General features: G+C 46.9%; 1 protein-coding gene across 1 annotated transcript in view; it reads right to left on the bottom strand.

Annotated features, from left to right (window-relative positions):
- The window catches only part of Cdh13 (cadherin 13), a 1,005,873-nt gene that overhangs the window by 25,321 nt on the left and 963,226 nt on the right, over positions 1 to 17,326 (bottom strand). Inside the window, exon 11 of the mRNA XM_028875721.2 lies at positions 11,877 to 12,019. Within this exon, the coding sequence (XP_028731554.1) occupies positions 11,877 to 12,019 (143 nt within the window). The remainder of the gene's footprint in view (positions 1 to 11,876; positions 12,020 to 17,326) is intronic.

Genomic DNA, 17,326 nt, shown 5'->3' with positions numbered 1-17,326 from the left:
TCTGCGCTTGTCAAAGTCTTTCCCTGGTGTCTCTGTGCTCTGAAGGCAACATCTTAACCTTTTCAGAAAGTCTGGATCATATAAGGCAAGTGACAATGTTCATCACTAAAGACAAAATGCTTGCCAATGTGAAAGGTCTGGTTTAGCAAAACAAAAGCATTTCAGTTACATGGAAATGATATGCTTAGATAATTTGCAGCTCATTAAAATGAGTAACAGGGGCTGGAGAGGTGGCCTAGTAGTTAACAGTGCTTGCCGCTCTTCTGGAGGACCTGAGTTCAGTTCTCAACACTGATACCAGGAAGCTCACAACTGCCTGTAACTGTAGCTCCTGGGAATCTGATGCCCTCTGCTGGCTACCACAGGCACTTGCACTCATGTGCACATACCTCCCTTCGCCACATAGACACATAATTAAAAAGAAATCTTAAAATGGATAACAGTTAAGAAAAAAGCATCCTTTTTTCTTCAAACCATCTCTAATCTCAGCATTATCCACATCATAAAGAAGCAAGACTTTAGACATTATCTATATGATAAGCCCTAAGCTTGCAGGCCCAAAGGTCTGGTTTCCAGCCCTGGCCAGTGTTTTTATATAACTCCATCCAGACTCCACAGTTCTAGCCACTAAGAGGCACCTAAGAGAAAACACTCTTAGTTCTGCTATTAGTCATTCTGATCTGGACAAGCAGAGTTATGTGGAGTGTGCTAGACTGCAAAGAGCATGCTCTCTGTCTGTTTTCTCTGCAGAAATTCCTCTATCTTTTTCTGCAGAGCAGGCCCATCAGAAGACAAAGACTGTTCTTCCTTGGACCATAATGTCATGAGAGACTAGGTGAGGCAGTTCCTAGAGAAAGTGTGAGTGGTTACAGCTCCCCAGCTGACTAAGTCCTTGCGCTGTTTGTCACCATTTTATCAAGGCAGGGGCTTGCACCATACCTGGAATTCGCTGGCTAGCTGGCTTCTTCCCCTTGTCAGAACCTCTTGAGTATGGAGGTTATAGGTGGCCACCAGATCTGCTTGTTTTTTTGTGCTTTCCAGGGATCTGAACTCGGGTCTTCACAGTTGCACTGCTAACGCTTTATCCAGTGAACCCTTGCTGTCTTGTCTTGGGATTCTTAGGCACAGCCTTCACATTCTGACGCGTGTGCTTTGGAGAAACATTTTTGTTGGGCATTTAATACCCCCCCCCCCATGTAATGTCCAAGCACAGTGTAGCTGAATGCTTAGCTTTTGTGAAAGTTTGTGTCCAAAGTGGATGTATCAATTCACGCTTCCACCAGCTATGGGAGCTCTGACTGCTCTACCTTCTGGCTAACACTAGTTATTTTCTGTTATCGCATTTCAGCTACTTTGTATCGAAGCTGTGTGTATTTGCATCACAGTTCCCTGTATATCCTCTATTCGCTTGTACTGTAATGTATACTTATAGCGGTAAACTTATGTAACCTTGGCCAACTGAGTGGAGTGTCTGGGCCAGCATTTACTGGACTGGCACACATTGCTGGCAGGCAGTCTCTACTGTTGCTGTTGACACACTGTAGGATTGCTTTGCATTATAAACACCTTGTGTAGATCACCTTTCTGCTTGCTTAATGGTGTCACATAATGAAACAAAGTTAATTTTTATGCACATGATCTGTCTTTTCTCTTTTTTGCCTTAATGCGGTGTGTGTATGTGTGTGTGTGTGCATGTGTGTGTGCATGTGTGTGCACATGTGTGCATGCACATATGTGTGCATGCTGCACTGGCCTGTAGGTCAGAGGAGAACTGCAGGAGTAGCTTCACTCCTTCTACCGCTTGGTTCTTGGCATGGAACTCAGGTCTGGCAAGCTCCTCTGCACACTGAGCCATTTCTCTGGCACGGATCTATGTCTTTTTGTGCTTAATATTTTGCATCTTTTTTTTCTTAAAAAATCTTTTCTTACACTAAAGACATGGATGTACTTTTACATTTTTATCAAAGATAGATTATTCCGCTTTCATGTTTAGAGTTGGTTCTTGTCTGTGGTTTAAGAAAGTGAGGGGATGTGTTATTTAACCCAGCACTATTTCCTGAAGAGACCCTGCTTTCTCACCTCTTGGCTGTCTTTATTGCCCATGTCATAATCAGGGCCTGGGCATGTGTGGCTGATCTGATTTCAGTCTGGAATGTTCCCTGTGGCTCCCATGTTTGAACATCTGGTCTGTGTGTGTCTTGGGAGATAGTGTAAACTAGTGGGTTGAAATAGGTCACTAAGGCCATTGAAGGTTATATGACTTCTGGCTGTGGCCTGCATTTCCGGTCTCCTGAGTTGTGCTGTGTGAAGAAGCTGTTGTGATGTGGTTCTGCCACTATGGGGAAGCCACATCACCCACCATGCCTTCTCCATCATGCTGGGCTGTGCCCTCTGACATCATGAGCCTGAACAAGCTGTTCTTCCCTTGTATTGCCTCTGATTGAAGAGATGCTGAAGTTATACAATGCTCTCTGCTTATTTTTGTTGTTTTTCTGAATGCTATTTCATCAATCAGTTTATTTCTTTGTGCCGATATCACAGTTTCAATCTCTGCCATTTCCCAATAGGTCTGGAGGCATATATTGCTAGCCTTCCAATTTATTCTCAGGATTGCCTTTGCGACTTTCAGCTCCTTGTGTTGTTATACTCATTCTGGAGTCAGAATATATATATTTTGCCAACCTCCAGGAGACGGAATTTCGTTCAGCATTGTGTCTCAGTTCTTAGGCTAGTTTGAAAACAACTGACATTTCAATAGCTCCAAATCATCCAGTCCATAAACATGGTATACCTCCTTACTTGTGTAGACATGAGGCTAGACCTCCGAATCCAGAGTGACTGCATCTCCCAGCAAGCAGCTACTTAGCTGTTCTGGATGCCAGATGACAGCAAGCAAAGCAGTCTCCACAGCCACACCGTGTTCTCAGAGACCAGCACAACCCTTGCTAAGAGAATAAACATTAACTGTCCAGTGGCTGGTTTCCTTGTTATTTCAGCCTGTGAGCACCTTGGCAGCTTCAACACTAGGTGGCGCTCTGCAACCAGGTTTGTGCCAACTTCTCAGATTGGGTGGGGGAAGGGATGTGGCAACTTTAGAGAAAGAGAGAGAGAGAGAAACAGAGAGAGAGACAGAGAGAAGAGAGACCACAACTGTCCATTGCTCAGTAAGTTACCCCCGGTAAACTCATCTAACCCATCATGATGGACTTGAATGTACCATTCTTTGGGCCATGGTGTTGACCCAGTCTGATGGCAGATATTAATTTCACAGCTTCCCCACAAAGTCACACCACAGTTGGCATCACAAAAACCTCCTAGGTTATTTGGAGCTTCAATGTAGAGAAGCTGGATGACTTTCTTTACATTTATATCTTGCTGATTGGATTTCTGTTAACATCGAATCTTTTAAAAATTCCATTTCCACCAGGCATGGTGTGGCATATATGCCTTTAATGCCAGCACTCTGGAGGCAGAGGCAGGCAGTGAGTTCTAGGGCAGCCAGGGCTGCATAGTGACATTCTGTCTCAAAAAAGAATACCTCTACTTTCCAATACTTTTCTGCACTGATCTGATAACTTTGTTAAGTTCACTAACAGTCTCCGTGAGTAAAAGAGTTTTACTTTTTTTTAATTCTCAAGTCCGTTATCTGTTTTTCCCCCTGTTGCTCTGACAATGACTGATCTCAAGGAAAAACTGTTAGTATTTCACTGTCGAGCAAGTTGTTGGCTTGAAGCCGCAGCAATTCCTGTGAGCTCAAATCAGATTAAGGTCATTTCCTAGTTTGCTACATGTATATGTATATGATGTATATGTTGTTTATGTATATATTTAAATCATGACTCAATCTGTAACCTTTTTTTCCCCCTTCTCCCTCCCTTTGTCTCTCCATCCCCCACACCTCCCTAGAGCACCTGAGTGTAATACCTCCAGAAGCCAGAAGAGGGCGTTGGATTCCCCTGGAGCTGGAATTATAGGTGTTTGAGCCACCTTGCTTGGGTGTTGGCAACTGAACTGGGGTCCTCTGCAAGGGCACCAAGAGCTCTGAACCGCAGAGCTACCTTTCCAGGCCTAATATGTAACCATCTCAAATGCCACTAGTGGGATGATTTGATAATTTCTATTGGGCCCATTAATATTTTAAGGATTTTAAACTTAATGCTTGTGAGATTGGTTTGTGATTTTAATTTTTTGCAGGATTTTGCCATGTTTTAGAGAAAACACGCCCTCATAAAAACAGTTGAGAGAATCTCTTCTCTCTCTTTTCTGGAAGAGTGTCTGTGAGGTTGGTACTCTTCTCTCTCAAATGTTTGGAAACACACAGCAGCCATCTGGACCTGAGGTTTGCTTAGTTGGAAGGATTTCAACAAAGATTTTTTTCCCCCTCATAAATATTGGGCTAGTTAAGATTATTTGATTTCTTCCTCGGTCACTTACATTTTGAAATTACTTATTTGTCCATTTATTTGTGTGTGTATATGTGTGAATGCCTCACTGTCATGACAGATTATATCCCTTGAGCCCAGTAAACCTTCCTTCCTTATGTTACTCTTGTAAGGTATTTCATCCCAGAAATGAGAAATTTAACTAACACTGCTTTTATTTTTTGCATGCAGGAAGGGAAAGCAGAGTGTTGTGAATACTAAGCCTGGGCTTTGCTGACGAGCTGCGGTTTTATTCCCAGACTGCTTTGAACATTTTCCCATTTATTTAATCCTCTTCGGTTTGACTATGACGTCCTGGAATACGTTTCCTTCAAGCTCATCCTCTCTGTGCTTTTCTGAATGCCTCGATGTCTTCTATCAGTTTGGGAAAGTGCCTGATTGTATCTTCAACAACTGCCCCATCCAACATCCAGCCCTGTCCCGTGACTCCAGTTGCATGCACACCCTGTTACTGTCTGGATGTGAGGTGTCCCCGAAAGGCTTATGCATCTGAACACCTGGTTCCCAACTTGTGGCAGTGTTTTTGGAGGTCGTTGAACCCTTCAAAGTGGGGTGTATCGGGAGGAAGTGAGTCTCTTTCAGGGGGTTGTCTTAGGGTTCTAGCCTCTTTCCACCCTGAGCCCTTTGCCTTCTGAGAGGGTGAGATACCGGCGAGCAGTTGCTGTTCACTTCCCCAGCCACGGAGTTGCCCACTGCCATGCCTGCCCCGCGGTGATGGACCACATCCTCTCACGGAGTTGCCCACTCATATGCCTGCCCCGCGGTGATGGACCACACCCTTTTACAGAGTTGCCCACTCCTATGCCTGCCCCGAGGTGATGGACCACACCCTCTCACGGAGTTGCCCACTCCTATGCCTGCCCCGAGGTGATGGACCACACCCTCTCACACTAATTCTCCACTAAGTTGCTTTTGTCAGGTATGTGATGAGGAGTAGAAAAGTACTGACTATACCCCACTAATGCCCTACGTGTCCCCATTCTTCACTGTCTGTGCTTCATATTGGGATTTTCTATAGCTTTTTTTTTTCTTTTTTTTTTTTTTCTTTTTTTTTTGAGACAGGGTTTCTCTGTGTAGCTTTGCTCCTTTCCTGGAACTCACTCTGTAGCCCAATTTGGCCTTGAACTCACAGAGACCCTTCTGGTTCTGCCTCCCGAGTGCTGGGATTAAAAGTGTGTGCCACCACTGCCTGGTAAGGATTTTCTTTAGCTTGGTATCACACATCACAAATGCTCGTTCTGCTGTTAAATCTACTTCTGGAAGACCGAAGGTCAGGAGGTGGATGTATGTCAGTTCTGGGATAGCCTTTTGATTATTTCTTACACACCCGGAATCTCGGGTGCAGGGTTCCTTGTTTTAGTCCAGTCCTTGAACATGCTGACTCAAATATCTAGATCCCCACAAGTCTACTTTTCCCCCTTGACTATCAGTTACACATTCCTCCTTCTCTGCAGGCTCAGTGATGTTGTAGGGCAGTGGTTCTCAACCTTCCTGACCCTATGACCCTTTAAAACAGTTCCTCATGTTGTAGTGACCCCCAACCATAAAATTATTCTCATTGCTACTTCATAACTGAAGTTTTGCTCCTGTTATTAATTGTCATATAATAGCTGTGTTTTCTGATGGTCTTAAGCAATCCTTGTGAAAGGGTCGTTCGACTCCCAAAGGGGGATGACCCACAGGTTAGGAACCACTATTTTATTTTATTATTTTATTTTTTTTTGAGACAAGGTTTCTCTGTGTAGTTTTGGTGCCTGTCCTGGATCTCACTTGGTAGACCAGACTGGCCTCGAACTCACAGAAGTCCACCTGGCTCTGCTTCCTGAGTGCTGGCACTAAAGGTGTGTGCCACTGCTGCCCGGCAGAACCACTCACTATTTTAGATTATGAGTCGGACATTATGTATAGGAGTGAATTGGCTATTTCCTGCTGTGATCTTTCCCCAGACAGAATGAAGCCCTGCTTCCCCTGCAGGGTTGGGGATGAAGCTGGGTGAGACTGGGCTCCTAACTGGTTATCTCTAGTCTAACTAGTTGTGGTCAACTCTAGCATGCCTCTTGTGCTATGCGTGGCCCACCTGGCGTTTGCCTGACACTCTAGGGCAGCTCAGCTCCTGAAGGCTCCAGGAACCACAGCTCTGCTGGACCAGAGACTAGTCTGTCTCTCCAGCCATCTCATCTCTCCCTTCCTGGTCCCGTCAGAACCAGACAGGCGTCTTAAGTGAGAAGTTAGTTGGCCTCCTCTAGTCTCTTATTTCCTAGGAGACCACAGGTGGTTCTGAAAGCCCACTGAGATGGTGCCTGGAGAGATGGCTCAATAGTTAAGAACACTTGCTGCTCTTGCAGAGGACCTGGGTTCAATTCACAGCACCCACATCGGGTGGCTCACAACCTTCTGGGACTCTAGTTTCAGGCAATTCAACACCCTCTTCTGGCCTCTGTGGGCATCTGTACATATGTTCACATACACATCCAATCCTGTGTGCACACACATGAATAAAAATTTAACAATATGCAGAAGAGAAAATCCATGGTGGAAAAGCCTCTTAAGTCTGCAATGTGGCCCACCTCCCTCTGGCTCCATCCGACTCTTACAATCGTTTCTGGTTTCTCTTCCCCTCTCCTGGGCTCAGGGGAGGGGGGTGCTGACTCTAACCCAGAATCAGATCCACAAGTCCGTGCCTTTCACTGTCTTAGGACCAGCTCCTCGGTCTCTGATGCTGTAGTTTCTTTGACTTGGCTGTGTCTATACCTCTGATGTGTTTACAGCAAAAGTTGCGTGTGTGTTGCTGGAATTTTCTAGTTTTTCAGCAAGGTTACATCCTACCTGGCACTTCCCAAAGCCCAGCATTTTATCATTGTTGTATTTTGGCACAAATTCCAGAGTGACTCCCAGTCTGCAGAAAATCAACTTTGGAGATTTAGCTTTCCTGGCGTTAAATGACAAGTTTCTTATTCTTTCATTCCATCACATAAACTGAATTTGTAGAAAATTAATAAACATAAGTGTTGACTTTGGATAAAGCTGAGATACCTGTTAGTGTGCTGGATAAATTTGTTTTCCCCAGATAAACCTAATACCCGGAGATAAGTTTCCAGCAACTGTCAAAGCAGCCTTTACACACAACTCCCTCTGACTGACAAGGCCGTTGCCAGGCGTGAACTCCCTGGGGCTCTGTTCATATGACCATCCCTCACAACAGCCTGTGTAGTAATGATCCCAACCTGTTTTCTGCTCACACCTCTGAGGACATTTCCATCTTCTGGAAACATCTGTGAGAACAGATTTTGAATTTCCTCATCTGATGTTAGAATTAAGAGAGTGAGTCAAGAGTCCATGGCAGGTGGGGCTTTTCTTGGGTGCAGGAGGATCAGTCTTGGTCCTGCTCTTTCTTCACCTGAACCCTGCCCTATGCAGGTGCAATTAATACTGAGCGAAGTGCATTTGGCTTCTTCTGCGGTTGCCAGGGCTTGGCGCCTTCTCTTTCCTCACAGCAATGTTCTAAAGCAGGATTAAACCTCCTTGGTTTACATGGAAACTGAGTCACAGAGTTGAACAGGCCTCACAGGTGCACCGCACCTTGAGAAAACAGGCAAGATGATGCCCCCTCTGCAGGATCACGTGGTGGTTATAGGATGCCCTTAGAAACCAGACAGCAACTCAGCCACATAGAAAGTTCCAGCAATGTTAAGGATGGAAGAAGCCAAAGGAAAGAAACTGATGTCCTAAGAGGAATCTTTTATCTTTTGTTGTGGTGGTGGGGATTGAACCCAGGGCCTCCTGCGTGCTCAACGTTAGCTGTACTTCTGAGCCACACTTCCATACTGGAAAATGCGATTCTGGATATTAAATTTTAAAATTTACGTGTGCATGTGTGTGTGCATGCCTGTGTGTGTGTGTGTGTGTACATATGTGTGTGTGTGCCTGTATAAGTGTGTGTATGAATGCATGTGTGTATGTGTGTGCCACAGAGCATGTGTGCAAACCAGAAGACAGCCCACAGAAGTTGCTTTCTCCTACTGTGTGAGTCCCTGGGATTGAACTCAGGCCCCCAGGCTCGGCAGCAAACTCTTTAACCCACTAAGCCGGCTCACCAGCCTCCGAATGCTTAAGTCAAAACATTTTTAAAATTTGTGTGTGGAGTCAGGAGAGGTGGTTCAGCAGTTAAGAGCACTTTCTCCTCCTGTCAAGGACCTGAGTTCACTTCCCAGCACCCATGTGGTGGCTCACAACCATCCATAATGCCACTTCCGGAGGGTCTGATGCTTTCTTCTGACCTCTGCCGGCACGAGGCATAGGCATGCACGTGGTGCACAAATGTGCGTGTACGCAAAACACTCATACACACAAAATAAACCTAAAACAAAATTAAAATTAGTGTGTGTTAATTGTACAGAATAATGGGTTTCATTGTGACCTTTTCGTCCCAACATGTCATGATGTTCAGATGTTTGCACGCAGTTCAGAGCCTGAAAGTGCAATGCCATGGAGCTGTCCATCACTGCCACTCCGTGTTTATGTAGCATGTGAAACAGGCTTTGGGACTGTCCTTTACTGCCAGCATCTCATGAGACATCATGCAACAATTAACTCCAAAGCCAGATGGGACTGGTCTTCTGAAGTCAGCTCCTTGTCTATTGAAAGGAGTTAGTCCTGGTCTCCAGGAGCCCAATGCCACCTTTCTCTCAAGATTCATAGCCTTTGCCTAGCTTGTCTATATTAAATGCCTCAACTTCCCATACGTCCACAGTCTTTTAAGGTGTAATAAATGTTGTACTGTGATGGTTAGTTTGAACTGTCAACTTTATATAACCTAGAAGAGCCTCTTAACTGAGGAACTGTCTAGATCAGCTTGGTCTGTGGGCATATCTGTGAGGGACTGATTATCTTGACTGTTAATTATGTGGAGACCCAGTCCACTGTGGGTGGCGCCATTCGCTAGGCAGGGTGGGGGTTCTGAGCTGTGTGAAAGTGGAGAAAGCTGGATAGCAAGCGAGTGGTCATGCATGCTTTTGTTTCTTTCTGCTCTTGATGGTTGATGTGATGTGACTAGCTGCTTCAAATGCCTGCCACTGTGACATTCCTGCTGTGGTGGACTGTAACCTGAACAAACTCTTATGCTGTCCAACCTCACATTTTAGCACTGGGAATGGTTTTTCTACAGAAGTTTGGTCTGGGAGTGATAGAATCAAGTCTATGTCTAGCATTCTATAGCTGCTCACATGACCCCCTGCACAGCCCCGAGCCCCTGCTCTGAACTAGATACTGTGATGGCTGCTTGGTCTACAGTGCAGGACCTGGGTCCTGTTACGTAACAGTCTGGTGGCTGCTCAGTTCTCCTTTCTCGTCTTTGCACACTTATATCCTGCCACATGACCCAATAGACTCATTGTCTCCAGGGCTACTAGAATGTCCAACTCTGCACTAGCCCACTCATCCTTCAGTTCTGATATTACCTCTCTTGTGATATCCCTTGATCCCAGGATGGAGAGGGGCTCTTCTGGGCTTAGTCAGAACAGGAATGACCCTTAATAGGACTGTCAGTTTACTTGACTAACTCATGAGATTCCCCAAACACAAGGGCCTCTTTCTCAGCGTCTGCTCTGGCTCTTGGTGTCTTGGTGGGTTCAGGAGCTGGTTCAGCACAGCTATGCCACCTCAAGAACTCAGGGTCTTTTGACCACTTGACATACTTTGTTTTTTTTAAATTTAATTTGTTATTATTTACTCGTGTGTGTGTGTGTGTGTGTGTGTGTGTGTGTGTGTGTGTGTGTGTGTTTATGGATGTAGGCATGTGCATATCATGACTCACATGTGGAGGTCAGAGTACAGCTTGCAGAAGCTGGCACTTTTCTTCTACTGCACGGGTCCTAGAGCTGGAACCAAGGTTGCCAGGTGTGGTGGCGAACACCGTTACCCACTGAGCCACCTCACTGCCCATCATCTGGGATACTTTGCAGCGATGACTTTCCCAGAGCCATCAAAATGACCCCTTCAGAGCCACTTGCAATGGGGGCACCCCCGTCTCTCCTTTTCCGACTCCCGTGCTTCTCTCCCTTCCAGCTCTGACTTTCTGGGTGGAACTCAAGGGCTGACTTAACTGTCCATTGTGTGCCATGGACACACATCTGTACCATGTATGTCCTCACATTTGGTTCATGCATGGGTTCCCAGCATGGAGAGATGGATTGAAAGTTCCTAGTTTACACCTTGTTGCTGAGTATGATGGGCAAATATAAAGAGCCCCAAAAGAGTCTTGACATAGGAAGACTCAAAACCCAGTCTTTAACGCTAAACCACTGTACAAAAAACAGGAAGAGATATTTTCTGTGCATTTGATACGAAGACATCTCAGCTTAGCCCCAACCCTGATCCCTGGCCCCTGGGACCAGCTTGAGGTAGGCAAGTGTAGGGAAAGCTTAGCAATCTGAGATTCCATTGAGCTTTACACACACACACACACACACACACACACACACACACACACACACACGCTTATACACATATGCATGCTCATGCACACAATGGACATACCACACTCATTTATGCACCATACACACACCACACAGATGTACACACATACACATGCACACAGATACATGCACCATACACACATATGCAGCACACACACATGCAGCATACATGCACGCAACACACCACACACATGCATGCACACATTCACCCATTTCCTAACAACACAGTCAGAAACCTATGCTCCTTACCTGTGCTGAGCTGCATACACTGCCTCTCTAAACAAAGTAGCTTGATCACCATCTTGTCTAGATGACCGTCTGTCTCCTAAGGACTCTCCCTGTGTGTGCCATTGCCCCACAGTCTGATCCCCAAAGAACAAAGAGTGCCCGAGGTGCCACACACTCCGTTTGCATGCATGTTTCAGGAGATAGGTCCTAGTTCGTTCACTGCCGAGTCCCCAGCATCTATCATGGAGTCTGGCACGGGATACTGATTTCTTAGCTTTGGAAGGAGCAGCATTTTGTTATTATCTAGTGACAGGCTGGGAGGATCCAATGTCTTTCCATGGGACTGCGGCATAGTAGGACCAATCCATAGGGGCAATAATTCAGTTTCTGGGGTCAGTGATATCCTCTCCCATTCTATCCCAGAACCTCCTTTGCAGGGGAGAACCCAGCCCTGAGATGGACAGCATTGGTGCAGCCTCCTAACCTGGGACCCATCCCTGAGAGAGCATAGTGAGCCTCCTTTCTGACCCCTGGATGGACATATCTGCCTTTCTACAAAGACTGTGACTCCTTGGGGTGGGAATACCATTGACCAGATCTATGTAGTAATAGCATCTCTGTTCCCACTCACGTCCCTCCTCTCCATGAACACCCCACACATGTGTCAGAAAAGTCATTCAAAAACAAATACACCTGGAAGCGACACTCTGATAGACCTCTCCAAGTGACTCACCGCTATCGATGGCCAGGAACAGGGCGGTGTACACACTGTTGTGGACAAATGGAGACTCCCGGTCCAACACGGCTGTGGTATCAACAGTTCCATTGATGGGGTTGATATTCAGCCAGCCTGCTGGATCCTTGTAAACAGAGTACCTGAGGGGGGAAAAAATTACCGAACATCAGATTGTATTCCAATTAGAGTCAAGAAGTACACACTGAGCACAGGGCCCTGGCTCCCTGGCTCAGTGCCAGGGCACGCTCAACTCAACCCTCAAACCTCTCAGTTCCAGGTGCTCATTTGTTAAGCCATTCTGAGCATGCTCTGTGCTGCACAGGTGGCAGGCATGCCTCCTTCCCTGCTAGTGATGACTTCGGAAGAGGAGGCTCATAGGAGCTGCCTGGCTTTCCCAGAGGCCAAAGTCACAGCCAGTCTCCTCAGCCACAGCTCAGGCTCTTTCTAGCACACCTTGGTGCATACTTCCGGCAGAACAGATGGAGGATGCGCTGGATTGAAGGGATAGACAGGACAGACAGATGCTCGGAGTAGTCATTGCCTCTGAGCAAGGGTAACCCTGATGACCTCATGGACATTGCCACAGTTGAACCAAGACAGGGTTGGGAGGTGGTGTCAGAAAAGGCGAAGACGCACAAATGTGGAGGGCACGCAGAACGGGGATCCTTGGGTGAGAGGTATCATTGGGTTGCCATTTAAATGAGGACCAGAGCATGTTTACCGGCACCACAGGCCCTGCTCCTGGGACTACAGCAGAGTCAGGGAAGCTTTTGTCCCATGGGCTACAGATGGGCAGCAGAGGGCGGGGGCATAGCTCACTTGGTAACATGATTTAACCTTGATCCCCAGAAGCCTTGGGAAAAAAAAAAAAACAAAACAAGCCAGAGTGATGATATGTGTTCTTAGTCTCTCTGGGGAGATAGAGACAGGAGGAGCCCTGGGGCTCAAAAGCCAGCCAGCCTCGCCTAATCTGTGACACCCTGGACAGTGGGACACAATGTCTTAAAAAAGAAGATGGGCAGCATCCGGAAGAACTGCACCCGAGGTTGATCTCTGGTCTTGTTTCTCCTGGGACAGCATCAGGGCGTGGCACCCACTTAATGATAGCTGTATTTACAACGGCAGCCTCCTGCATCACACCGAGACCTTACATAGCATGGCGCAGCCTTACTGATACAGTGACTGCCAGTCTGCTCACCAAGCCTGCGGGCACAGTACTAGTACTGTTCCCTCCACAGATGAGGAACCAAGCTGTAGTCCAGGGGACATGTGAGTATGTCAAGGCCAGCAGGGCAAAGGTCTCTGCTGTTTCCTCATCTGCATGTTGGGGATGGCTGACGGCAGGGTCTGTGCTTGTGAATGCATGTGAAGAACCCCCCATGAGTCTCAGGCTCTGCACAGGGCACCTGAGAGGACGGTGGCTTTTAGGCTGTGGATACACTAACAGTTCACTAGGACCCGAAGTCACCGTGCGCCTTTGCATGTGATGTTCTGTGACTATCCCACACTGCAGAGATCTGGGAACGATGCTTCCACAGTGGTGGCCATGCTGGGATGGATGGAGAGGCTGCCCCAGGCCAATGCAGTTTCCACACATCCCTGTTGCCTCAATGATCATTTCAGAGTTCCTTAAAACGAGAGACTCTCTCCTGAGAACACACTGCCTTAACACACCAGGCTTTCATCCAAAATAGTTCACGCCTGTGCCTGCCAAGTGTCTACGGTTTTTCAAGACCCACTCTCAGGCACCCTCTGTGATATCTTGGTGGTACTTATCATTCCACATAGGGCCTTGCTGACTGCTACCTAATGTAGGCTGTGCGGATTGGTCACCCAAGCCATTGTCTAAGCTCTCTGGTGTGAGGAGGAGGTTAAAGTTGACTAGACCAAGAGAGGAATCCACATCTGTGCCCAGCTCTGGGCTACACTTGCTGAGTGACACACTTCTGCCTCTGCAATTGACAACAACCTACATGGAACTGCATCACCTTGTTTTGAAGTTACAGCAACTCCAAACCAAAGTTTAGTGGCTCACGAAAAGTAGCCCCGCCAAACACAGTGGAGACTGAATTCCGTGCGGGCACACTGGATTCCAGGGGCTGGCCTTTCCTGAGCTTGCTGTCTGTTCCTCAAGCTAAAGGCTAGACACTATCCCTAGAACCAAGCCGAGCACCTGGCGAATGGTGAACAGTCAGGTGAAACCTGCAGAGTTGTGTGTGCTGGGCAAGCCCTCTACCACTGAACTTCATCCTAGCCCTCGGCGTTTGGAGGAGGGTTTTACTGTGTAGACCACACTGGCCTCGAACTCACATTTTCCGGTCTTGGCTTCCCAAGTGCTGGGATTGGAGGTATGCACCACCAAGCACCCCTTCAGCACCTTGGTTGCATGTGTTTTTCTCTGTCAGTGGGAATACTTGTGCAGAGGGAAACTACAGAGAGGGGTGACAATGGCTTCTTATTTAAAAGGTGGCAGGTTCATGGCGGATCCAGGAATGACTTGTGGTTCAACAGACTTAAAATAATGAGCATTTTAAATGGACCATACTTTATTCCCACATCACACAACTCTGTTTATAACATAAATAAAAACCGAATTAAGCAATCCAGCTTCTCAGGCCAGCAGCTCTGTTGGTTTCTCTCTGTCATTTACTTTTTGTCTTTCGAAGCTATGATTCTGCAGTGAATTCAAGGTTGCCTTGCTGTTTTGTGTCCAAAGACCTTGCGTTGAGATCAGTGTGTGGAATCATGATCTCAGAAGCCACACTGCCATAGAGATTCCGGTGTTAGTAGCCTGGGATGCCCTGGGTCTAAGGAAGGTAAGGGCTTCTGTGGCTTTGAAAGATTGTGCTGTTGTATTTTTCTCTCTCGAAAAGTAACTCGGTTCAAGATGGGTGTGGTGGCATACTCCTTTAATCCTAGCACTTGAGAGGCAGAGGTGGGTATGATCCCTGTGACTTTGAGGCCAGCCTGGTTTACATAGAGAGTTCCAGGACAGCCAGGGCTGCATAATGAGACCTTGTTTTGAAAAAGAAAAGTAACCAGATAGGGGCTAGGGAGATGGTTTAGCAGTTAAGAGCACCTATTGTTCTTTCAGAGGACCCAGGTTTGTTTCCCAGTGCCCACAGCAGGCGGCTCACCACTGCCAGCCTGTAACTCCATCTGCAGAGGCTCTAACGGTGCCCGCACCCGCATGCGCGCACGCATACACACACACACACACACACACACACACACACACGCACACATGCCTAAATGTAGTAACAATAATATTAAAATAAGTAGCCAGGTAGGGGCTAGAGATGGTTCAGATCCCCCTGCCACATTAAAAGCTGGGTGTGGCTGGGCGGTGGTGGCGCACGCCTTTAATCCCAGCACTCAGGAGGCAGAGCCAGGTGGATCTCTGTGAGTTCGAGGCCAGCCTGGCCTACCAAGTGAGTCCCAGGAAAGGCGCAAAGCTACACAGAGAAACCCTGTCTCGAAAAACCAAAAAAAAAAAAAAAAAAAAAAAAAAAAAAAAAAAAAAAAAAAAATTAAATAAATAAAATAAAAAAAAAAAACCTGGGTGTGGTGGTGTGTGTCTCTAAGCTCAGCATGGCAGGTGGGAAATGGAGAAAGGAAAACCCCTGGGGTTCTCTATCTAGCCGGTCTAGCAGGATTGACAAGCCGCAGGCTCAGGAGGAGACCCTGTCTTAGAGAAATAAGGTAAAGAGTAATAAAAGAAGACACCTGGTGTCAACCTTTGTTATCTACATATATGTGTGCATGCATTTATGGGCACACACACACACACACACACACAGAGAGAGAGAGAGAGAGAGAGAGAGAGAGAGAGAGAGAGAGAGAGAGAGAGAGAGAAACCAGCTGTCCATACTTAGTTACCTGTGTTTCTTGGGATCCTTTGAGTTTGTTTTCCTGTGTTTACCTATTTTATTTGATGCCTCTTCCATGACACCTTGAGGGGGTGTGCCTGCACCCCAAGTACCTTTGCTGTTCTGCTTGCTACTTTTGGTCAGAACACGCCCAGTGGACATGGAGGCCAAGGGCTACTCCATTGCTAAAAGCTGTCAAGTCCTGTACTTTCGCCAGCTCACACTGCCCACCCACAGGATCCAAACTGACAACTGGGAGTGGCAGGTACATCCTCCATGACCCACAGGGGACCTCAGCTCAAGGCCGCCTGCCAACAGGCTCTTCCACGTCATGACTTCTGAGTACTTTTGTTAAATCAGCCCTTTTGAGCCAACTGGCCAGACACACTATGTAAATTTCTGACATTTTCAAAGCTGTCCTTTTAATAAACCTTTCAGTATGAAAATACCAGCCTGCAAAATGTTTTCTGTGCTTCTGGACCCGAAAAACGCATATGCCTTATTAAATTGAAATTTCCGGGCAATTTATCTGTAATGTGAACTTTGCTTGTTACAGGGGAAAAAAAGAATCAAATTAGGAACAGAGCTCATTTCAGTACGTAATGTAGCCTTGCGGACATGCTTTGAGTTCTTGCCAAGCCCTGGCCTTGTGTGGGTGTCGGCATTGGAAGGCACAGCCGGGATCAGGGGCCAGCTCCTGGTGCAGGCTGTGTGGAGAGCAGAGGGCGGTTGAACCGACAATTACAAAGACAAGTACAAGACAGGAAAATCAGAGGAAAGACACGGAGTTAGGGCACCCGGCTTCGTAACTGCCAAGAGAGCCCTGAGCGCTGACCCACATCTGACGGCCCCTCTTGACTTAATCTGACAGGATTTGGGATCACTGTGGAAACACACTTCTGGGTGTATCTTTGAGGGTGTTTCCAGAGTGGGAGGACTGAGGAGGGAAGACCAGCCCTAAGTTTTATGGATGGTGCCGTCTAACGGGCTGGGCTCCTGGGTTTAATAAGAAAGAGAAGGTGAACTGAGCGCTGGCGTTCATCTCTCTCTGCTTCTTGACTGCCTTGCGCTCCTGCAGCAACAAACCATGAGCCCAGATGGACCCTCCCTTCCTTAAGTTGCATTTGTCAGATATTTTGTTACAGCAGTGAGAAAAGTAACTAATACACACTCCAGTGAGGCAACAGAATATTAATTATTACACCATCGGCTATTTGATTATACTCACGGCAAGGGCCATGAGAACAATTGCCCTAACAATAAGCTACAGGTGACAACATTTTCTGTATCTGCTTCCTGCAGAACCTGTAAATGGGAGCACATGTCCATAAACCCGGTCTCCCCCAGAAGATGCTTCACAATGGACCATTCCATCATGCTGCAGAAGAGGAAGCAAAGGTTTGGAGAGGACCAGCCCTTGTCCAAGTCCTGCAGCACTTACACGGCAGAACTGTGGTTCCAACCTGGCTCTCTCTGTCTCCCAGGCTCAGATCCACTTTTGTCTGTCTAGAGCAGGTCACATGGGCTGGGCGTTCTTTGCCACTGGCTCCCCAGTTGTGATGTGCACAGGGTTTCTGT

Source organism: Peromyscus leucopus, chromosome 5 (genome assembly GCF_004664715.2).
Source record: "Peromyscus leucopus breed LL Stock chromosome 5, UCI_PerLeu_2.1, whole genome shotgun sequence".
Lineage (NCBI taxonomy): Eukaryota > Metazoa > Chordata > Mammalia > Rodentia > Cricetidae > Peromyscus > Peromyscus leucopus.
This window is presented reverse-complemented; position numbering and strand designations above follow the sequence as displayed.